General features: G+C 41.8%; 1 protein-coding gene across 4 annotated transcripts in view; it reads right to left on the bottom strand.

Annotated features, from left to right (window-relative positions):
* Window positions 1–24,707, bottom strand: part of aida (axin interactor, dorsalization associated) — an 82,533-nt gene that overhangs the window by 49,047 nt on the left and 8,779 nt on the right. For all 4 annotated transcript variants that reach the window (XM_078212177.1, XM_078212176.1, XM_078212178.1 and 1 more), the window contains exons 2-3: window positions 7,920–7,989; window positions 5,091–5,144 (exon numbers count right to left, since the gene is read on the bottom strand). In XM_078212177.1, the coding sequence (XP_078068303.1) occupies window positions 5,091–5,144; window positions 7,920–7,989 (124 nt within the window). The remainder of the gene's footprint in view (window positions 1–5,090; window positions 5,145–7,919; window positions 7,990–24,707) is intronic.

The raw sequence follows: 24,707 nt of genomic DNA on the forward strand, positions 1-24,707 counted from the left end.
AGTGGACGTATTAGTGATAGGCAACATGGTTTTGTGAAGGGGAGTTCGTGTCTCAAAGAACATAAGAACATAAGAAATAGGAGCAGGAGCAGGCCATCTAGCCCCTCGAGCCTGCCCCGCCATTCAATAAGAACATGGCTGATCTGAAGTGGATCAGTTCCACTTACCCGCCTGATTCCTATAACCCCTAATTCCCTTACCGATCAGGAATCCATCTATCCGTGATTTAAACATATTCAACGTATTCAAAGAACGTGATCATGTTTTTCGCGCAAGTGACAAAGATGATTGAGAAGGATAGGGTAGTGGATGTTGTCTACTTGGACTTCAGTAAGGCCTTTGACAAGGTCCCCCATGGCAGACTGGTGCAGAAGGTGAAGTTGCATGGGATCAGAAATGAGCTGGATACAGAACTGGCTCGGTCAAATGCTCACCCTAAAATGGTGTTTGCTACCAAATAAACCTGTTGGACTTTAACTTGGTGTTGTGAGACGTCTTACTCAGTCAAAGAAGACAGAGGGTAGCAGTGGAAGGGTGCGTTTCTGAATGGAGGGCTGTGACAAGTGGCGTTCCTCAGGGATCAGTGCTGGGATCTTTGCTGTTTGCAATATATAAATATAACTGGATTGATTAATAAGTTTGCGGATGACACAAAGGTTGGTGGATTTGCAGATAGCGACAAGGACCATCAGAGGATACAGCAGGATATAGATCAGTTGGGGACTTGGGCGGAGAGATGGCAGATGGAGTTTAATCCAGACAAATGTGAGGGAGTGCATTTTGAAGGTCTAATACAGATAGGAAATATACAGTAAATGGCAGAACCCTTAAGAGTATTGATAAGCAAAGGGATCTGGGTGTACAGGTACACAGGTCACTGAAAGTGGCATTGCAGGTGGAGAAGGTAGTCAAGAAGGCATATGGCATGCTTGCCTTCATCAGCCGAGGTATTGAGTTTAAAAATTGGCAAGTCACGTTGCAGCTTTATAAAACCTTAATTAGGCTACACTTGGAATATAGTGTTCAATTCTGGTCGCCACACTACCAGAAGGATGTGGAGGCTTTGGAGAGGATACAGAAAATAATTACCAGGATGTTGCCTGGTATGGAGGGCATTCGCTATGAGGAGAGGTTGGAGAAACTTAGTTTGTTCTCACTGGAGCGATGGAGGTTGAGGTTGAGACTGATAGAAGTCTACAAGATTATGAGAGGCATGGACAGAGTGGATAGTCAGAAGCTTTTTCCCAGGATTACTAGGGGGCACAGGTTTAAGGTGCGAGGGGCAAGGTTTAAAGGAGATGTACAAGGCAGATTTTTTTACAGAGAGAGTAGTGGGTGCCTGGAACTTGTTGCCGGGGGAGGTAGTGGAAGCAGATACTGTAGTGACTTTTAAGGGGCGTCTTGACAAGTACATGAATAGGATGGGAATAGAGGGATATGATCCCCGGAAGGGTATGGGGTTTTAGTTCAGTTGGGCAGCATGGTCGGTGCAGGCTTGGAGGGCCGAAGGGCCTGTTCCTGTGCTGTAATTTTCTTTGTTCTTTGTATCGGGGGGAAAATCAAGGGATATGGGTCAGGGTATTGAATTTGATGATCAGCCATGATCATAATGAATGGTGGAGCAGGCTCAAAGGGCCAAATGGCCTACTCCTGCTTCTATTTTCTATATATCCTAATCAGATCTAGCATTTGTGACTCCTGATTCAAAGCATCGTGGTAGGTTTTTAACAGCCCTCTTAATGCCTTAGCAAGCTACTCAGTTGCATCCATCCAATACAGAAAATAAATTAAAACCATTTGACATCGACCTAGGCAGTGGAAATTACACCATGTTTTTGATTTTTAATTTGATTTATTATTGTCAACATGTATTAGCTTATAGTGAAAAATATTGTTTCGTGCGCGCTATACAAAGCATACCACTCATGGAGAAGGAAATGAGAGAGTGCAGAATGTGATAGAATACAGTTAGGATGTTTAGAATGATCAAGTTAATTCAAGTCATAGAGTCATAGAGATTCTTTCCACTTAGAAAGGAAACAAGAACTCGAGGATACAGCCTCAAAATAAGGGGGAGTCAGTTTAGAACAGAGTTGAGGAGGAACTTCTCTCAGAGGGTAGTGAATCTCTGGAATTCTCTGCCCATTGAAGCAGTGGAGGCTACCTTGTTAAATATGTTTAAGTCACAGGTAGATAGATTTTTGATCAATAAGGGAATTAAGGGTTATGGGGAGCGGGCGGGTAAGTGGAACTAAGCCACTATCAGATCAGCCATGATCTTATTGAATGGCGGGGCAGGCTCGAGGGGCCAGATGGCCTACTCCTGCTCCTATTTCTTATGTTCTTATATTCATCGACGTTTGCAGCATGGAAACAGGCCCTTCGACCCAACTTGTCCATGCCGCCCTTTGTTTTTTAAAACCCCTAAGCTAATCCCAATTGCCTGCATTTGGCCCATATCCCTCTATACACATCTTACCCATGTAGCTATCAAAATGCTTTTAAAAAGACAAAATTGTACCCGCCTCTACTACTACCTTTGGCAGTTTGTGCCAGACACTCACCACCCTGTGTGTGAAGAAATTGCCCCTCTGAGCCACCCAGGGCTTTCCATGGTCTCTGAGCCCTTCGATGTGGCCACCGCACCATTGCAGAGACCAGTAGTGATTTGTGCCATAGTGACCTCTCGAAGAGGTGGAAGCATTCTAGGAGGGGGGGGAACAACTCCATGCCAAACTCATTAATGGGATCACAATTCAGTCAATTTCCTGCAAATCGGCCTTGCACTGAGTGCAATTGCGTTCACACGATTGGAAAGGGGTAAACTGCTTGGCGCTGGCTGTGAAACAGATTTTGTAGCCTGCACGCTTTTCTCCAGGATCATTGCAATCTGTGCCAGGCGCAGCAAGGTTGGAGAATTGCCCCCAAGGTCATTGTACAGAGTAGAAGCAAAAAGAAAAACATGAAATTCAAGGTTCTTTATCTGAATGTTCAAAGCAACTGCAACAAGATACATGAACTAGTGGCATAAAAATAAGTAAATTATTTAGATTTAATCACCATTCCAGAAACATGGTTACAAGGGGATCGAGGTTGGGAAATAATTATTCCAGAGTTCATTACATCTCTGAAGGACAGACTAAATGGCAAAGTAGGAGGGGTAGCCCTGATAGTGAAGGATAACTTAGGACATGAGTAATAAAGAATCTGGCCTCAGGAGGTCATGAGTAGAATCAGTATGGGTGGAAATTAGGAATAGCAAGAGTCAGAAAACACTGGTGGGAGTAATTTATATGCCCCCAAACAGTAGTTATACCATTATACAGAGCATTGAACAAGAAATCATTGGAGCTCGTTACAAAGGAAATGTAATAACTCCCAAATTAAGCTCTACTCAGCAATCCCAAGGGACCATTAAAACCACAGAATGCTGCATTAGTTCAAATTATAATCAACATGACATCAATTATATGGCCTCAGTTACAATAAAAGACACTTGCTCAGACAGCTGACAAATGCTGACAAAACATCCTGCAGAGAAACATAATTAAAATACATTTCTTAAAGGCTCAGTATCGTCACATCAGTTAATGGGAACATGCTGGAATCTATTATTAAGGAATTCTTAACAATGCATCATATGATTCAAACAAGTCAACATGGTTTTAAAGAAGGGAAATCTGTTTGACAAGTTTATTAGAATTCTTTTGAGGATAAAACTAGTAGGATAGATAAAGGACAATGTAGTATACCTGAATTTCCAATAGACATTCATAAGTTGCCATACAAAAAGTTAATAAGATAAGAGCTCATGGAGTTGGGTAACAATTTAGCATGGATAGAGGGTTGGTCAATGGCTAGGAAGGAACGAGTGGCCATAAACAGGACTTTGCAAGTTGGCAGGGCAGTGAATGGTGGAGTGTCACAAGGATCAGTGCTGGGGCCTCAGCTTTTTACATTCTACATTAATTACTCGGATGATTAGGCAGAATAATGTATCAAATTTAAGGATGAAAAGAGATACAGACAGGTTAAGTGAGCAGGCAACAAGATGGCAATTGGAGTATAATGTAGGGAAGTGTGAAGTTATTCACTTTGGTCGCAAGAATAAAAAAGCATAATCGTTTTTAAAAGGTGAGAAACTTTGAGGGTCAAGGAGATTTGAGTATAGAATCCATAGATCCCTACAGTGCAGAAGGGGGCTATTCAGCCCATCGAGTCTGCACCAACCACAATCACATCCAGGCCCTATCCTCATAACCCCAGGCATTTACCCTAGCTAGTTTCCCTGACACTAAGGGGCAATTTAGCATGGCCAATCCACCTAACCCATGTATCTTTGGAGTGTATGCTCGTACAAGGAATGCAGAAAGTTAGTGAACAGGCGCAGCAATTAAATAAGAAGGCAAGCGGCATGTTGGATGGAATTGAAGTGCAAGAATAAATAAGTCTCGTTACAATTGTACAAGGTTTTGGTGAGACCCCATCTGGAATATTGTGTGCAGTTCAGTCGCCACATTTAGGAAGGATATACTCACATTGGAAGGGTTACATGAATATTCACTAAATTGGTCCATGGATGAGTTGAGAAGAACGAGAGGCAATCTCATTGAAAACTATAAACTTCTGAAGGAGCTTGATTATGGTAAGTAGACAGAGAGATCATTTCTGCTGGTCAGGGCCCAATCATTTAGGATTGAGATTAGGAGAAATTTCTTCATGCAAAGAGCTGTGCATCTCTACTCCAGAGGGTTGTGGATGTTTTATCATTGAATATATTTAAGGCTGCAATAGACAGATTCATATAACACTCTCAGGAAATTAAGGAACTGGGGAGCGGGCAGGAAAATTGAGTTGAAGTTCAAGATCAATCATGATCGTACTGAATGGTGGCGCAGACCTAATGGGCTATATGGTCTACTTCTGTTTCTTGTATTGTGTGCAAAAGAATACTAATCCATCATAATTTCACTCATTTGAACAAACTCATGACTGAAATATCCCACAGAATTTCTACTGCTGCCAGAAATCTGAACATCACATAAATTCAATGAGAATGAATATTTACAATGTTGTCCAATTAGTCATACCTGCAAAGCTGAACTTCGTAATTCAAGGCATGTCGCTATTTTGCCAAGTGTTCTCTGTGAAAAAGGGAAAAGTATTGTATGATCTTTTGGACAGGAGACAGGACATTTACAAGAGCAAGGACAATATGTTTATTATACCAGAGACTTGCTACAGAAATGATATTTATATAAATTTTTAGAAGCCTTAGCTGAACTACAAACAACTTATTTGGAAATGCACCACAAGAGCCCACAAATAGCATTGAAATTAATAACTAATTAAGCTCTTCCAGAATATTGATTGGTAGTGGAACGTTAACTTGACATGGCAAGAACCCCCTGTGCTTTGAATAGTAAAAAGGGACTTTCAAGTCACTACTCAAATCACCACAACTGGCAAACATGGGTCGGTTTAACAGTTCATCATTTTTAATTCATTCGTGGGATATGGGTGTCATTGGCTGGCCAGCATTTGTTGCCCATCCCTAGTTGCCCTGGAGAAGGTGGTGGCGAGCTGCCTTCTTGAATCGCTGCAGTCCATGTGCTGTGGGTTGATCCACAATGTCAGTAGGGAGGGAATTCCAGGATTTTGACCCAGTGACTGCGAAGGAATGGCGATATTTCCAAGTCAGGACGGTGAATGGCTTCGAGGGGAACTTGCAGGTGGTGGTGTTCCCATGTTTCTGAAGGATGAAGAGAGCATTTGAGACCAAGGTTGTGACAGAGCTTGGACACTCAATGTCTATTCAGCCATTTTCCATGGCTGCTGTGACTGTTGTTAAGCCATCTATTCTATAGCCAGCATTTCTTTAATCCGCCTGTCTGGAATTCAGTGCAACTTTAATGCTTCAACTCTGCTTGCACCAACATCATTCATGTGTTAGGGTGGGAATGGAAGCAGTTTAAATTACCAGACATACCCTCTTGGATTTCAACTCCTGACATTATACTGTGCTGGATCTGGACTTAAAATACTTCTATCTTCACACCTTGGCAGACATAGATAATGGGCTTTCCAGTTCACAATAACCTGCTGCTTCTGACAAAGATGGCCAAAAGTTTTATTTTTCATCTAAAGAATCTCCACACACAATCACAACTATCCAGCTCATGTAACTGGAATGCCCATGTCTTCCATTTTATATCAATTACATTGAATATACAGCACAGAGACTGTCTACATAGTGTTTCATCTTAACTCAAGCCTCTTTCCATCTTTCCTCATCTAAATCTATCAGAGGGGAAAATTTCCAATTACAATGCAAGGTGCCTTCCAATGCCTTGACTTCCACCATCTGGATGGACACATGGGAACACCACCACCTTCAAATCGCTCTCCAAGCCACACCATCTTCATTTGCCATTCCTGCACTGTCGCTGGGTCAAAATCCTGGACCTCCCTTCCAAACAGCACTGTGGGTGTACCAACACCACATGAACTGTAGCAGTTCAAATCACGCAGGACAATTAAGGATGGCAATAAATGCTGGCCTAGCCACTGATGACAACACCCTGTGAAAGAGTAAATAAAAAAATGGTGCAACCATTTAGTCCATCACACTTGTCCAGTGCTGGTTTTTCATAAAATATACAGCAGAGAAACAAGTCAACCATCCAACCAGTCCATGCTGGTATTTATGCTTCACAAAAGCCTCTTCTTCCCAGGTAAAAGCAAAATACTGCGGATGCTGGAATCTGAAACAAAAACAGAAAATGCTGGAAAGTCTCAGCAGGTCTGACAGCATCTCTGGAGAGAGAATAGAGCCAACATTTAGAGTCTAGATGACCCTTCGTCAGGGCTCTTCCCACCCTTCTTCATGTAGCACTAAGCATTATCTTTATTTATTTCTCATGAGCTTAAGAACACCAAAGGCAATTAGGGATGGACAATAAAACCAAAAAACAAAATCTAGCTTCACCATCAATATATCTGGGCTACTGACCTCAACTACTCCTTTGGGTAGTGAGTTCTATATTCTTTTCACATTGGACAAGTTTCTCCTGAAATCCCTATTGGACTTATAAGTGGCCATATCATATTTATGGCCCCGAGTTTCCAGGTTGGCAGGGTGGGTGTTGTTGTTCATTGATGGTAAAACCATTGCATGTCAAAGAGGGAGATAGTCAAGTTCTCTCTTGGAAGGAGGTCAAACCTTGAACTTATTTGCTGTGAATGCTACTTGCCAGCTCTTAGCCCAAGCTTGAATGTTGTCCAGGACTTGCTGTATGTGAGCACAGATTATTTCATTACCTGAAGAGTTATGAATGGTAAACACTTTGCAACCATCCCTGTTCGTGGCCTTAACATGAAGGTAATGTAATATGTGCAAGGTAACTGGTGAAACAGCAGAACACTAGGAACACTACCCTGAAAAACTCCTGGTGTGTGTACGGGGTGGTTTTCTGGACCAATATGTTGAGGAACCACATACAGAACAGGTCATCCAAGACTGGGTATTGTGTAATGGGAAAGGAATAATTGGCAATTTAGTTGTGCAAGGTCCGTTGAGGGTGAGCAACAATAATATGACAATTCGTTAACTGGACAGAGAATGACATAGTTGATTGAGACTAGGGTCCTGAATCTAAATAAAGAAACCACGCTGGTGCAAGTGGCTATGTTGGACTGGGAAATGTTACTTAAAGGGATGACAGTGGATAGGTAATAGTAAACATGTCCTAGAACGGAGATGATTGGCCTCCAATAACCACATCATCTTGTGCTAGGTATGACTCCAATCAGTGGGGAGTTCCAACTCCCCCCTTTGCTGGCAGGCACCTTTGGATCTCTCGTAATGATCACCTAAATCAGAACGCACATAGGACATAGAACACTAACATTTCACTTACCTTTTGGTCTTCTGAGAATTCAGAAGAGTTGGCTGTTGACTGCACTTCCTTCTGCAAATGCCTGGCTAGTCTGTGTAAATACAATTTTTACAAAGTTGCATTTTAAAATTTTAGTATGTTACTGTGCAACAAACTATGGATAAAACCCTCAAGTTTCTTATTGGAGAAAATACAAGCATTTCATATACTGTATACATGTATTCTATTCTAAGAAGTCATTACTAAACTGTATAATCTTATTTTATGTTCTGCATTCTCGGTAATTTTATCAAGAGATTGGGATGCCATCTTGAACAAAAATGAACATTTGTGTAATACATTTTGGTACGGTTAAACAAACTAGGATTGTATTTCCTGGAATTTAGAAGGTGAAGAGGTGATTTGATCAAAGCTTTCAAGATATCAGGGGGAACTGATAGGGCTGATTGGAGAAAATATTTTTGCTAGTTGGGGTGTCGAGGATGAGGGAGAATGGTTTAATAAAAAGCAGGGGTGAAATTAGGAAACATTTGGGTAGTAAAAATTTGTAATTCTCTTGCATAAATGGCAATTGATGCTAGATCAATTGTTACTTTAAAATTTCAGATGGACAGACTTTTGTTAGTTAAAGGTATTAATGGATTTTGGGCAAAGGCAGGTGTATGGAGTTAGGTCACAGACCAGCCATGATTTCACTCAATGCTTTGTGGGGCTAAAACAACCTATTCCTGTTCCTATAAGTAGTATGCAATAAGAGTACAGAGCAAAGTCTGATTAAATGTCAGCTTGGCTCAGTTGGTAGGCTTCTCCATTCTCACTCAGATAGTAGTGGGTTCAAATACCAAATCCAGCAATTTAGTACCTAATCACTGTGCCACTTAGTGGTTTCCATGGTCACCAATTTAGCACCTAATCACAGAGAAGGGGAGTTCGGCATTAGTTGAGTGCTATTTGGTAGATGAAATATTAAATTATGTTGTCCACCTGTTCAGGTAGGTATTAAAGATTCAAAAGACAGAAAGGAGTTTATCAACCAACATTGGCAAAATGCCGGTTCATTGAATTGTGCAAATTGGTCTCTGTAAAAGAACTGACTACTCTATATTCTATATTAATGCTCCTATTTTCATAAAACATACACATACTTACTTACCTTAAGAATTAGTATAATTTTACACCAAGGATCACAGTGAAGCCAGAAATTATTACACCACTTAACACTTTGATAGACAATCAGCTTAGCCACAGGACATGGCAGTGCCTGAGACCCTACTATCTTCATCAATGACCTTCTTTCCATAAAGTCAAGAATGGAGATTCACTCTGATGATTGTAAGGTTTTCAGTAACATTTGCAACATTTCTTTATCATTTCTGGATCAAAGTCCTGGAGGTCCTGCCCAACAGCACTGTGGGAGGACTTTCACCACATGGATTGCAATAGGGAGATGGTAACATGGTGGTAATGTCACTGGACTAGTAATCCAGAGGCTAATCCCACCCTGGCAGCTATCGCATTTAAAATTCAATAAATAACTATCTGCAGTTTAAAAAGCTAATCTCAGTAATGGTGACCATGGAAATCACTGTCAATTGTGGTAAAAACCCATCTGGTCCACCAATATCCTTGAGGGAAGGAAATTAGCAGTCCTTACCCGGTCTGGCCTACATGTGATGCCAGACCCACAGTAATATGGGTGACTCTTAACTGCCCTCTGAAATGGTCTAGCGAGTCACTCAGTTGTGTCAAACAGCTACAAAGTTTAAAAGACATTAGTCTAGGCAATGGAAATGACAACAGCAAACCCAGCCCTATCAACCCTGCAAAGTCCTCCTTACTAAAACCTCAGGGCCTGTGCCAAAATTGGAAGAACTATCCCACAGACTAGTAAAGCAACAGTCTGACAGTCATACTCAGAATCATACCTTGCAGATGATGTTGCTGACATCACCATCCCTGGTATCCCACTGACAGAAACCCCCACCTCTCCCTGCCATGCCACAGCTGATGAATCACTTGGAAGAACGGAAGAAGCACGGAGGGTGGCACGGTCACATAATGTACTCTGAGCGAAGGATATCAACATCCATCACCAAGAGTGGCTCAGTAGCACCACTGCTGAGTGAACTGGCCGAGTCCTAAAGGATACAGCTGCAAGACTAAACCTGTGACAAGTTGTTGCCCTCAACAAACCAGCTGTGCATTTATTCACGAATGTATTGGAAGAATTATAGAATCGAGCAGAAGAGGCCCTTCTGCCCATCGAGTCTGCACTAACACGCGAGAAGCACCTGACCTCTCACCTAATCCCATTCATCAGCGCTTGGTCCATAGTCTTGAATGTTACGATGTGCCACGTGCTCACCCAGGTACTTTTCAAAGGATGTAAGGCAAGTTGCCTCTCCCACTCTCCTTGTGGCATCACCAAAGTTCTGTACAACTTCAACACAACTTCCCTGCTTTTGTAATCTTTGCCTTCACTGATAAAGGCAAGTGTTCCATATGCCTTTTTCACCACCCTACTGACATGCCCTTCCGCCTTCAGAGATCTACGGACAAACATGCGATGAAGGTCGGCACAACATCGTGGGCCGAAGGGCCTGTTCTGTGCTGTACTGTTCTATGTTCTATGTTCTAATCCCTTTGTTCCACAGAACGTCCTAGTGTCATGCCATTCATTGAATACTTCCTTGTCGAATTACTCCTTCCAAAGTGTACCACCTCGCACTTTTCTGGGTTAAATTCCATTTTCCACTTACCTGCCCATTTGACCATCCCATCTTTATCTTCTTGTAGTCCAAGACAATGAATCTGTTAACCACCTGCTTTGTGTCATCTACAAACTTACCTATCCTACCGCCCACAGTCATCTATGTCGTTCATTTAAATGATGAAGAGGGGACCCAGCACAGATCAGTGTGTTATGCCACTGGATACTGGCTTCCAATCACTCAAGTAGCTTTCTGTCATCACCCTCTGTCTCCTACAACCGAGCCATTTTGAATCTTTATTAAATTACCTTGTACCCCATGTGCATTTGCCTTCTTTAGAAATCTCCCATGAGGGACCTTGTCAAAGGCTTTGCTAAAACCAATATAAATTACATCAACTAAACTACCCTCATCTATACATCTGGTCACCCCCCCAAAAAATTCAATCAAATTTGTTAGGCATGACCTTCTTGTGATGAAGCCATGCTGACCATCCCTGATAAAGCCTTGCCTCTACAAGTGGAGATGGATACTCTCCTTCAGAAGTTTCTTCAATACTTTCCCTACCACTGACATGAAACTCACTGGTCAGTAGTTGCCTGGTTTATCTCTACAACCCTTCTTAAATAGCGGAACCACATTAGCTGCTCTCCAGTCCTCTGGCACCACCGCCATGACTAGAGAGGAATTAAACATTTGAGTTAGAATCCTTGCAATCTCCTCCCTTGCCTCCCACAGCAGCCTGGAACACAATTCATCCAGATCTGATTTGTCCACCTTAAATCCTGCCAACACCTCCAATACCTTTTCCTTCCTGAAGGGCCGGCTCCTGTGCTGTACTGTTCTACATTCTAGTATTATACAGGGTAGATTCAGAAAGATTGTTCCCGATGGTGGGGGAGTCCAGAACCAGGGGTCATAGCTTGAGGATAAGGGGTAAACCTTTTAGGACTGAGGCGAGGAGAAATTTCTTCACCCAGAGGGTGGTGAATCTGTGGAATTCCCTATCACAGAAAGACCAAAACGCTGTATGATTACAAGGAGAAATTGGTACTAAAGGGATCAAGGGAAAAGGTGGAATCAGGTATTGAATTTAATGATCAGAATGAATGGCGGAGCAGACTAGAATGGCCGAATGACCTACTCCTGCTTCTATTTTCTATGTATGTTTGTGTGTGTGTGTGTGTGTGTGTGTGTGTGTGTGTGTGTCAGTAACACAGTGACTGGTTAGCACTAATGCTTTGAGCACCAGGGACCCACGTTCGATTCTGTTTCAGTTCAGCTGACTGTGTGGTATTTGCACATTCTCCCCATGTCTGTAGGAGTTTCCTCCGGGTGCTGCAGTTTCCTTCCACAGTCTAAAGAATTGTAGTTTAGGTGGTTTATGCATACTAAGTGCACGGGGTTACAGGAATAGGTCTCACCAAAAATATATCCCCAGTAAAGAAGAATCTCAAAGTGGGATAAACCAACCATGGCTAACCAAGGAAGTGGAGAGCATTAAGTTGAAAGAAGAAGCATATAAGGAGGCAAAGTCAGTGATTGACTGGGGTAAATTCAGAATCCAAAGGAGGACTACAAAGATAATAAAGAGAGGGTAAAGTAAACTAGTGAGAAATATAAAAACTGACAATAAAAGCTTCTTTAAATATATAAAAAGGAAGAGAGAGGTCAAAGTGAACGTAGGCCCCTTTGAAAGTGAATCTGGGGAGATAGTTATGGGAACGAAGGAATGGCAGAGGAGTTAAACAGATATGTTGCATCAGTTTTTATGGTGGAAGATACTTTGAACATTCTATTAATACTAAAGAATATGGGAGTGGAATTAAGTACCATCACTATCACCAGAGAAATAGAAATAGAAAATGCTGATGTTAGAGGGGTTTAGGATAACCTGGGATTGAAAAGACTAATAGATCAAGCAAGGCTAATTCAGCGTGAATATAGTATAGAAAAAGTGCAAAGTACGTGGAGTTAAAGATACAGTTTGCATAGAAAGACATATATAACCACAGTTAGAGAATTTAAACATGTATTTTTGAAAACATTATATTCTGTATTAAAAGCATACACCTTGGCTAATGACACTCTAGGGCATGAAAGGATACAGCTGAGCGAAAAGAATCACATTCCTTGAAAAACAATATAGCTACTGACTGAAGCAAAAATGACTTATCAGTGTGGGCTTCAGACAGTACAAGAGTCCCAGACAGTAGAATGAATAAAGCAATACAATTTTCCTGATAAGGGGTTGCTAAGTAGACAGAGGGAATAGAACTTTTGAAGTCTATGGACCTACGTATTGGGGTTGCTTGGAGACATTGGGCAAGAACTTTCGGACTCTACGGACCTATGTATTCTCATGCTGCCAGAGAGTAGAATGTTATTGGACAAGGTAAATGATTCATACTAAAATGATTGGCTCACCGCCGGCTAGGATGAGCAAAAGAGGCAGGCAGATTATTTTTGCAAAGTGTATAATTTTGATGATAATGCAATAAAATAGTTTGGGCTGCCCCAAATTGTTCCTCTACATGCGTGGACCAGGCCTGGGCAATAAAGTACATCTTCAACCAGAATGACTGTCTGCGTGAGTCCTTTGAACTTGGTCTCCCTAAAAGCTTCGACAGAATTGGCACTGCGAGCAGGGTCGTTCACCAGATTCTGGCAGCAAGACATACCTCCTATTTTGGGTGAGTATGGTTTTATTTACCACCCAGTAGTTAGAGGAGTTACGTGTCAGGCTGTGAGAGCCATAAATTGAGCAACCTGAACAGGAATAAGGGAGCTAGAACCATAGAAACCCTCCAGTACAGAAAGAGGCCATTTGGCCCATCGTGTCTGCACCGACCACAATCCCACCCAGGCCCTACCCCCATATCCCTACATATTTACCCACTAATCCCTCTAACCTACGCATCTCAGGACACTAAGGGCAGTTTTTAGCATGGCCAATCAACCTAACCCGCACATCTTTGGACTGTGGGAGGAAACCAGAGCACCCGGAGGAAACTCACGCAGACACAAGGAGAACGTGCAGACTCCACACAGACAGTGACCCAAGACGGGAATCAAACCCAGGTCCCTGGAGCTGTGAAACAGCAGTGCTAACCGCTGTGCTGCCCCACTACGGAAAACAGTATTTCACGAATGAAGTTGTGATAATGGGGGGCGGGGGGTGGTGCAAATATGGACTTTTGCACTGCCCTGAGTAGCAGAACTAAAAGGCTGCGTGAAGGGAAGATTAGGGGATAGGGGTATGCACTAACACAGGGGAGCAAAGACAGACTTTTAAAACTCGAGTAGCAGAACTAAAAAGCCGTGCAACCCGTCTAAGGATGCGCAGAATACGGAGGGAATAGAGGCAGATCTGCGTATGTCTCCAAGTGGCAGAGCAAATGAAAAATAAAGCTGCATGGCTGCAGGACACTAGAGGGTGAGAGCCATGCAATATACTGATGTCAGCCGGTACAGAGACAGGGAACCTCTTGGGGGGCCCGCGGAGGCAGTTTAACACAAGTACAGAAAATTAATAAAGAAAATGGTTTTAAAAAATGACTTGAAATCTCCCAAAGCCGAGCAAAAAACTAAGTAGCTGGGACAGATTGAAAACAGACCATGCATAGTAAGGAGCAGGAGCTCAAATCCTCACTAACCTCACAAAGAACTTGAAAGGGGCCCTTTGCTCAGGGGGTAGCATGTAGTGTGTGTTACAGAATTGTGGGAGACTATTGAAATATTATGAATTAATTGGCAAAATGCAAAAAAGAAAACCTGAAGTTGAGCTGCTAGTTTGAGTAAATTTTGTATTTCGGGAGGCGATTGCTGTTGCCAATCAAGGACAAGAGCTGTCAAAGCCATTGTTTGTTTTTGTAGAGTATTTATTGCAGGCAGTAAATGCCATACTTTTCACACTTTGGTTTAACTTCAAAGAGACTAAAAAGTGCTCAATCTTTTAAAATTTAAAAGTTCTTAAATGTACTCCTTTTTGGAATTTGATTAGAGTTTAGAAGAATGAAGGCTACTGTCTTAATCAATTTTCCTTATTTTCTTTGAATGTTATATTTTCATTCCAGTTTAGAATGTTGAGATCAATGAAAGGAAGATGCTGTGGAATGAATGACTGAAAGCTTCCATTTCCGTTGTGTATGTGTTTAATAAAGTACTTGTGTGGATGTTTTTGTTATGTTGCTTGCTTTAAAGCTTTAATTTTTTCCCCCAATTGAGATTTTACAATAGTGGGGTTGAGAGAGAGTTTAGAATCAAATGGGAATTGGATTGGATTAAAGTGTAAACTGAAATAAGATAGGTTTTAGAAATTCCTCAACATGAGTATAATCGATGGCCACGGTTTTTCTCAATAAAAAAATTGGATATCTATGCATATATATGTGTGGGAAGTTACTTTCCACAGATTGTGTTCAAAGTAAATTGAAATTTTAAATTCAAATTATATAAATTTGAGTTTGAAAATAACCAATTTGAACTCTGGATAATCTTGGGTTCAAGCTGTGATAGGAAAAGATTTAAAGCTTGGAGGAAGCCACGCGCCCTTTCCTTCGTCTTACTCTGAAGAAATTGTAGCAGCATATTTGTTTTGTCTCGTGTTTTTACACGAGTTTTTACCATCTTCTGTTCCTAATTTGGCAATTGAGAATTTATATATATATTGGAGATTATGAATTTTATTTTTATTTTTTAATTTGACACAGATTTCAAGCTCTATCACCTTTAAGAAGCTGGAAGTGGAAAGTGACTTGTTTAAAATTTATGAACTGTGGCTTTCTTATATTGCATATTAAGTTCCGCTTGGTGTCTGTAGGAAAGTTAACTATTTCAGCAAACAATTGATTTGATTTTAAATCGCTCAAACTCGTGCCTGTGTTAGTTTATAATGGCAGATTTATGGAAACAATTAAAACGCGCAAATTTGAAGTGTAGGCTGGAGGGATGTGGAACAAGTGTACGAATATGATAGTCTTAATTTGGTTAATTAAAATTTGGGACATTTGAAACGATAAATCTTGTTTTGGATTGATTTTTGATCAAAGCTTCTTGTTCAACGGTACATTCCTGATACAATTGGCAACGAAAAGATAATTTTAGAATTAGATTCTGAGAAAGGAATTAGTTCCGGATTTCAAATGCTTGCTAGATTTTTTTTTAAAAGAGTGATGACATAATGACGTCCATTTGAGAACTTTATTCCATCCCTTCTAAAACCAGCAGAGAATTAATCAATTCCGTCCCAAGCAGGGCGGATCAGTGTGTTTCTATTTTGCTGGTAACTACAAATAAAGAAAGATTTGCAGTAGCTTCATGACATTCGAGGATTTATTTGTAGATTTTTAATATGACAGAAATTATCAGCCGGAATCAAAATCTAGTAAAAGGGGGGGAGGGCATCGAGTGAGGAGTCACAAAAGACAGAATGGACAAGGGAGTGCTAGACTGCATATTTTTTTATACTTTTCCAATTCAATCAAATCAAGTCCAATTCAGTCTCAACAAGTTGAGACATTTCCGATCCAAGCTGACAAGATAGGGTATGCAACCCTTTACCCTGTCTTGGGCCTGATCTACATGAGCCAAGCTGATTGGAGTAGGCGGAGGTTTCCTCCTCCAAAGCTTGACCTCATTTGCATCTTAGCCAAAAGGCCGAGATGCTGCTTTTAAAAATTGCTTCATATGAAAATGAAGCTTAAATGCAACCCAATGACCTCAACCAAGTGCATCATCCGCACTGGTCGGCGCAACATCGAGGGCCGAAGGGTTTGTACTGCGCTGTAATGTTCTATAATCACACTTGATCTTAGCCAAAAGGCCGAGAAGCGATATGCAAGACTGCATATTGAACAACTTTTAGCAACAACAACGATCTTAGGGCTGTCCGACAATGATGGGAATTATTACACTGCCATAGTGACCCAACAGCATTTTAGTTAGACTGTGTGGTGTGGGTGTTCAAAGTTAGTGAACTAATCACAAGATTGGGAGAAGTAATTCCGAACACACCCGATTGCAAATTTTGAATATAGGAAGGTTGAAAACTGTATCAGATGCAAGGTGGGCTCGATGGGAAAGCCTGCTCCTACCGCTAAACAGATTATTCTAATTAGGGACAAGAGAAATAACCCAGTGGGATAGATGAACATTGATGGAAAGGAACAGGTATGTGATCTACAAATGAGATGCGAGATGAGATATTGGGAAGCGAACTGGGAAATAGAAAAGACGTTATAGGAGAGCTGATAGTGGAAAAGAATAGGACAGAATTAAAAGTGGGATTCATTTTATGGATAATGAGAACAATAACGGTGATAGAGAGACATATAAAAGGATTCTAAGAGGAGAAAAATAATAATAAAAATACAGTTTAAGTGGTAGCTATGGACGTAGGAACAAAGATTTTTTAAAAACAGAAGAAAGATGTACACTAATGGACATTTGAAAGCCCATAACACTTTTTTGAATTTGGGACAATTCTGACATAGGAAAATGTGCAGTTAGCAAGCTACTTTAAAAATGATGCTATTTAAGAACAAAGAACAAGCAATCAAAATAGATTACTGTCAGGAATCAAATGGAAAAGTTTGATTTCTGTTTCAAAGATGTTATGAAGCAAACTGAATAGAAGTAATTGAGAAGATAGAGACTGGAATTTAAACAGCAAAAGGGAATTGGGATTAATTAATTCAATTAATTGGAATATTTTGACATGGCAGTAATGTATATTCTAGTGAAAGGAAAGTATAAACGGGCTAGTAAACTGATAGCTTTTTCTTGGCGAAATCTGTGTCCTTGTCTATGTTTTTAAGAGAGCAGAATTTGACCGCCATCAGAGGCATCTGGACCATACGTGGTTAGATTGGCAAAGACTTCAAAATCTTTTGATAAGATCACCTGAGGGTCAAGGTGTTAGCATGAGGTTGAGATACTCTATGTGCAGATGGGTTACATGTGACGTGTACTATGTAGGAAATCAGTCCAAATTGGATCCATCTAATAGTTTGGAAGGGCTTGAAATTATACATTTAAGAACAGGTCTCAGACATGCACATTGCCTGACAAACAACATGGCAATGGGGCCAGTAGAGTCAAACAGCACCGTTAAATGATCAAGGCTCAGACACAGTCTATAAACTCATTTCAAAACAATTGGGGCAGAATTAAACACATCATACCTATAAAAAAAAAAGAGTAAAATTAAAATGAAAGTGTAAATAATTTGGATTTGTAAATGGGCCACTAAAGTAGCCCAAGTCATGGGACACAGAAATAAAAATGGCACGATTAACGTGATACTAATTTACGGCTGAAAGGCATTTTTGTTTGTAGCTACAGGATACTACAGCCACAAGGGCTGTACATCTGGTACTTCCCCAAATAGGACCAAAGTGAATGGATCATCTGGATCACATCAGATAATTGGCATGAAACTAGAGTCATACAGGTTTACAGCATGGAAACAGGCCCTTCAGCCCAACTTATCCATGCTCCCCCCCCCCTTTTTTAAAAAAAACCCTAACTTAATCCCAATTGCCCGCATTTGGCCCATATCCCTCTAGATCCATCGTACACATGTAACTATCTAAATGCTTTTTAAAAGACAAAATTGTACCCGCCTCTACAACTACCTCTGGCAGCTTGTTCTAGACACTCACTACCCTCTGAAAAAATTGCCCCTCTGGACACTTTTGTATCTCTCCCCTCTCACCTTAAACCTATGCCCTCTAGTTTTAGACTCCCCTACCTTTGGGATAAGATATTGACTATCTAGCTGATCTGTGCCCCTCATTATTTTATAGACCTCGACAAGATCACCCCTCAGCCTCCTGCGCTCCAGAGAAAAAAGTCCCAGTCTATCCAGCCTCTTCTTATAACTCAATCCATCAAGTCCCGGTAGCATCCTAGTAAATCTTTTCTGCACTCTTTCTAGTTTAATAATATCCTTTCTATAATAGGGTGACCAGAATTGCACACAGTATTCCAAGTGTGGCCTTACCAATGTCTTGTACAACTTCAACAAGACATTCCAACTCCTGTATTCAATGTCTGACCGATGAAACAAAGCATGCCGAATGCCTTCTTCACCACTCTGTCCACCTGTGACTCCACTTTCAAGGAGCTATGAACATGTACCCCTAGATCTCTTTGTTCTGTAACTCTCCCCAACGCCCTACCATTAACTGAGCAAGTCCTGCCTTGGTTCTGAATATAACGGGGTTGCTACGCGAAAGTGTAATTAAACATTTACTTACCTAATACTGGGCCACTAGCGAGGGATATAGAAGAGCTTTGGAGATTGTCAATAGTTGATTACATGTGTTTCTATTCCTTTGATGTTGAGTTTACTAATTTTAGCTCAGATGAAACCAGCACCTGAAGTCATCTATCGTTCCCTTCAGGATCTGCATCTCAACACTTACCTGTACATGGCATATACATGTGCTAGAACGTCCAACCAATCCAGGTGTTGGGTTTGCTCGCATGTCCCTACACATGTTGAGGGGGGAATACCTTTGTGTCCGCTGCCCCTGTCATGGTCTGAATTGAATATGTGGACATTGGATACCAGGATACCTTAGTATTTATGACAGGATGAAATTCCACAGCAGTACATCCTGTGCAGGTAGGCCAGGTCACATGAAGAGGAATGCACCTTTCTTTAACATATCAAACCCAGCTCCCAGTTTCACCCTGAAACAAATGGTACCAAAACCCAAAGGGGATATATTGTATTGAGAATAAGGAAGGCCCTGGGAATAACTTAAGCACAAGTGAATGTTATAACACTGTAAACCAGAGCAGCCAGCTGTGCATGAGTCCATCCAGTGATGATCAATCTTGTAATGTCTCTCAGTGCTTCAAGGAAGGCAACACCTACCCAACTCTCAATGGTACATATTGGATTTGTGGGGCTCCCTATCAGGTGGAAGGGATCATGTTACCTTGGATATGTAGTCCCATATATTTATCATTCTACTCAACTTTCTTCTTTGATGAGGCATTGACATGCTATCATGCTAACAGAATGCTACTTTGGCATCAGGCTCCCTTGGTTTGGGATCGGGAAGTTGGCACAAGACGACGGTAATCTAATCTCAATTTTGAAAAAAATTGTCAAAGATACAGTCTACGCCCTTACTGAAATCAATGATGAGATGGTTGCTATGTGCACCGTGATACTTCAGCATCAAATGGCACTAGACTTTATCCTGGCAGCTAGTGGTGGGTAGAACATGTGGATCAGAGTGTTGTACATACATACCTGATAATTCAGTCAATTACCGATCTAGCTAGTCATATTTTAAAAAAAAGAGGTTGAGAAACTCAAAGCAGGCAACCCTTCACTCTGAGGTTGGGCTTCAGGCTGGGAACATCAATCATACAAGGGATTGTGTTCTTTTTTGTGATCCTAGCATTCTTTGTAGTTGTGTACCTACTCAAATGCTGCTGTGCACAAGTCGTCAAGTCTACACAGGGTGCAGCAACAATAATGACAGTTCGTGTGGAGAAAAAAATGATCCCGAATGCCAAATAACCCTTCGAAACCCAAGAATATTTACTTAAAAACATCCATTTAGTGGCCTAATCTTGGGCTGGCCAAGGGCCAAAAGAGGGGATATGTAGAGGGCTTTAGGATAACCTGGGATTAAAAAGACTAATAGATCAAGATAGGCTAATTTGTGAAAATAGTATAGAAAAATTACAAAACACCTGGAGATAGAGGTACAGTTTGCATAGAAACACATATAACCATTGTTAGAGAATTTAAACATGTATTTTTGAAAACATTATATTCTTATTAAAAACATACACTTTGGCTACACTAGGGCATGATGGGATACAGTTGAGCGAGAAGAATCACATTCCACAAAAAACAATACAGCTACTGAGTGAAGCAAAAAGAACTCTCTTATGAGTGTGGGCTTCAGACAGTACAAGCTTCCCAGACAGCAGAATGAATAGAGCAATACAATTTTCCCGATAAGGGTTGCTAAGTAGACAGAGGGAATAGAACTTTTGAAGTCTACGGACCTATGTATTCTCGCACTGCCAGAGAGTAGAATGTTACTGGCCAAGGTAAATGATTCATACTAAAATGATTGGCTCACCACTGGTTAGGATGAGCAAAAGAGACAGCCAAATGATGTTTGAAAAGTGTATAATTTTAATACTGACAACAATGCAATTTAGAATAGTTTGGGCTGCCACAAATTGTTCTTCCACGTGCATGGACCAGGCCTGGGCAATAAAGTACATCTTCAACGAGAATTACTGTCTCCATGAGTCCTTTGTACCTGGTCTCCCAAAACGCTCCGACAGCTGGGAAATCTCAGCCGGTCTGACAGCATGTGTGGAGAGAGAAAAGAGTTAACGTTGAGAGTCTGGGTGACCCTTCATTAGAGCCGAAGACTAGAGAAGTTTTTGATTTGATTTATTGTCACATGTATTGGGGTACAGCACGCTATACAGACAAAACATAGCGTTCATAGAGAGGTGAGGGTGCAGAATATAGTGTTAGAGTCATAACTAGGGTGTAGAGAAAGATCAGCTTAATATATGGTAGGGCCATTCAAAAGTCTGATGGCAGCAGGGAAGAAGCTGCTCGAGTCGGTTGGTACACGATCTCAGACTTTTGTATCTTTTTCCCCGATGGAAGGTGGTGGAAGAGAGTATGTCTGGGGTGCGTGGGATCCTTGATTATGTTGGCTGCTTTTCCGAGGCAACAGGAAGTGTATATGGAGTCAATGGATGGGAGGCTGGTTTGTGTGATGGACTGGGCTACATTCACAACCCTTTGTAGTATTAGACACACTAATGGGGCTAAAGGCAGATATGTCCCCTTGCCCTGATGGCTTGCATCCTAGGATCCTAAAAGAAGTAGCTACAGAGACAGTGGATGTACTGGTTGTAATTTTCCAAAAATTCTTGGATTCTGGAGAAGTAGCAGACCATTGGAAAACTGCCAATATGACACTCTTATTCAAAAAGGGAGCTATAAAGCAGGTAACTATAGGCTGATTACCCCTAACATCTATTGTTGGAATCAATTATTAAGGAAATAATTGCAGCACATTTTCATGAAAGGGAAATCATGTCTGACTAATTTATTAAGAGTTTTTCAAGATAAGTCTCAACCAGAATGGATAGAGGGGAACTAGTAGATATGTTGTATTTGGACATCCAGAAGGCATTTGACAAGGTACCTCAGAAAAGGTTAAGTCATAAGGTAAGAAAACGTGGTGCTGAAGGTAGTACATTGTCAAGGATAAAGAATTGGCTAATGGGCAGGAACAGTCAGTAGGGATAAGGGGTTCTTTTTCAGGTTGGTGACATGCAACCAACCAGTGGCATTCCACAGGGATCGGCGCTGGGACTATTTACAATATATATCAATGACATGGAGGAAGGAAGCAAATGTACGGTAGCCAAATTTGCAGACAACGCAAAAATAGGTGGGAAGGGTCGAGAGCTTCAATTTTTTAGGTGTCCAGATCACCAACAACCTGTCCTGGTCCCCCCATGCCGACACTATAGTTAAGAAAGCCCACCAACGCCTCTACTTTCTCAGAAGACCAAGGAAATTTGGCATGTCAGCTACAACTCTCACCAACTTTTACAGATGCACCATACAAACATTCTTTCTGGTTGTATCACAGCTTGGTATGGCTCCTACTCTGCCCAAGACCCGCAAGGAACTACAAAAGGTTGTGAATGTAGCTCAATCCATCACGCAAACCAGCCTCTCATCCATTGACTCTGTCTACGACACTTCCCTCTGGCTCGGCAAAGCAGCCAGCACAATTAAGGACCCCACGCAACCCGGACATTCTCTCTTCTCCCTTCTTCCTTCGGGAAAAAGATACAAAAGTCTGAGGTCACATACCAACTGACTCAAGAACAGCTTCTTCCCTGCTGCTGTCAGACTTTTGAATGGACTTAACTTGCATGAGTTGATCTTTCTCTACACCCTAGCTATGACTGTAACACTACATTCTGCACTCTCTCGTTTCCTTCTCTATGAAGGGTATGCTTTGTCTGTATAGCGTGCAAGAAACAATACTTTTCACTATGTTAATACATGTGACAATAATAAATCAAATCAAAAAGCAAGTTAAGAGAGGGATACAGTTTACGAAGAAATATTGATACGTTAAGTGGGCAAAATGTTGGCATATGGAGTATAATGTGGGAACATGTGAAGTTGTTTATTTTGGGAGAACAAAATAACAGTATTATTTAAATGGAGAAAAACTGCAGAAAGCTGCAACAAAGGGACTTGGGGCTACTTTCCATGGAACGCAGAAAACTAGCACACAGGTACAGGGCAGCACGATGGTATCGCAATTAGCACTGCTGCTTCACAGTGCCAGGGACCCACGTTCAATTCCAGTCTCAGGTCACTGTCTGTGTGGAGTTTGCATGTTCTCCCTGTGTCTGCGTGGATTTCCTCCGGGTACTCTGATTTCCTCCCACAGTCTGAAAGACATGCAGGAAAGGTTGATCGGCCATGCTAAATTGCCCCTTAGTGTCAAGGGACTAAGCAGGGCAAATACATGGGGAATAGGGCCTGGGTGGGATTGTTGTCAGTGCAGGCTCGATGGGCCAAATAACCTCCATCTGAACTATAGGGATTCTGTGGACAGGTGCAGCAGGTAATCAGGAACGCGAATGGAATGTTGGTCTTTATGTCAAGGGGGTTGGAGTATAAGAGTAGGGAAGTCTTGCTGCAACTGCATGAGGCACTGGTAAGACCACATTACGACCGTAAGATATAGGAGCAGAATTAGGTCATTTGGCCCATCAAGTCTGCTCCGCCATTCAATCATGCCTGATACGTTTCCCAACCCCATTCCCCCTGCCTTTTCCTGTAACCTTTGATCCCCTTACCAATCACGAACTTATCTTAAATATATTCAATGACCTGGCCTCCACTGCCTTCTGTGGCAATGAATTGCATACATTTAACCACCCTCCAGCTCTCAGCTCTTACTCGGAGGCTGTGCCCTCAGATACTTGTTTCTCCTGCTTCATCCTTCTAAACTCCTTCGAGTACAGATCTATTTTCCTCAAATGCTACTAATATGTCAAGCTTTTCATTATGTGGAAATGCCGGCGTTGGACTGGGGTAAACACAGTAAGGAGTCTAACAACACCAGGTTAAAGTCCAACAGGTTTATTTGGTAGCAAACGCCACTAGCTTTCGGAGCGCTGCTCCTTCGTCAGATGGAGTGGAAATCTGCTCTCAAACAGGGCACAGAGACACAAAATCAAGTTACAGAATACTGATTAGAATGCGAATCTCTACAGCCAACCAGGTCTTAAAGATACAGACAATGTGAGTGGAGGGAGCATTAAACACAGGTTAAAGAGATGTGTATTGTCTCCAGACAGGACAGCCAGTGAGATTCTGCAAGTCCAGCAGGCAAGCTGTGGGGGTTACTGATAGTGTGACTTAAACCCAACATCCCGGTTCAGACCGTCCTCATGTGTGCGGAACTTGGCTATCAGTTTCTGCTCAGCAACTCTGCGCTGTCGTGTGTCGTGAAGGCCGCCTTGGAGAATGCTTACCCGAAGATCAGAGGCTGAATGCCCGTGACCGCTGAAGTGCTCCCCCACAGGAAGAGAACAGTCTTGCCTGGTGATTGTCGAGCGGTGTTCATTCATCCATTGTCGTAGCGTCTGCATGGTTTCCCCAATGTACCATGCCTCGGGACATCCTTTCCTGCAGCATATCAGGTAGACAACGTTGGCCGAGTTGCAAGAGTAGGTACCATGTATCTGGTAGATGGTGTTCTCACGTGAGATGATGGCATCCGTGTCGATGATCCGGCACGTCTTGCAGAGGTTGCTGTGGCAGGGTTGTGTGGTGTCGTGGTCACTGTTCTCCTGAAGGCTGGGTAGTTTGCTGCGGACAATGGTCTGTTAGAGGTTGTGCGGTTGTTTGAAGGCAAGAAGTGGGGCTGTGGGGATGGCCTTGGCGATATGTTCGTCTTCATCAATGACATGTTGAAGGCTCTGGAGGAGATGCCGTAGCTTCTCCGCTCCAGGGAAGTATTGGATGACGAAGGGTACTCTGTCCACCGTGTCC

This window comes from Mustelus asterias, chromosome 5 (genome assembly GCF_964213995.1).
Source record: "Mustelus asterias chromosome 5, sMusAst1.hap1.1, whole genome shotgun sequence".
In the NCBI taxonomy this organism is placed as follows: domain Eukaryota; kingdom Metazoa; phylum Chordata; class Chondrichthyes; order Carcharhiniformes; family Triakidae; genus Mustelus; species Mustelus asterias.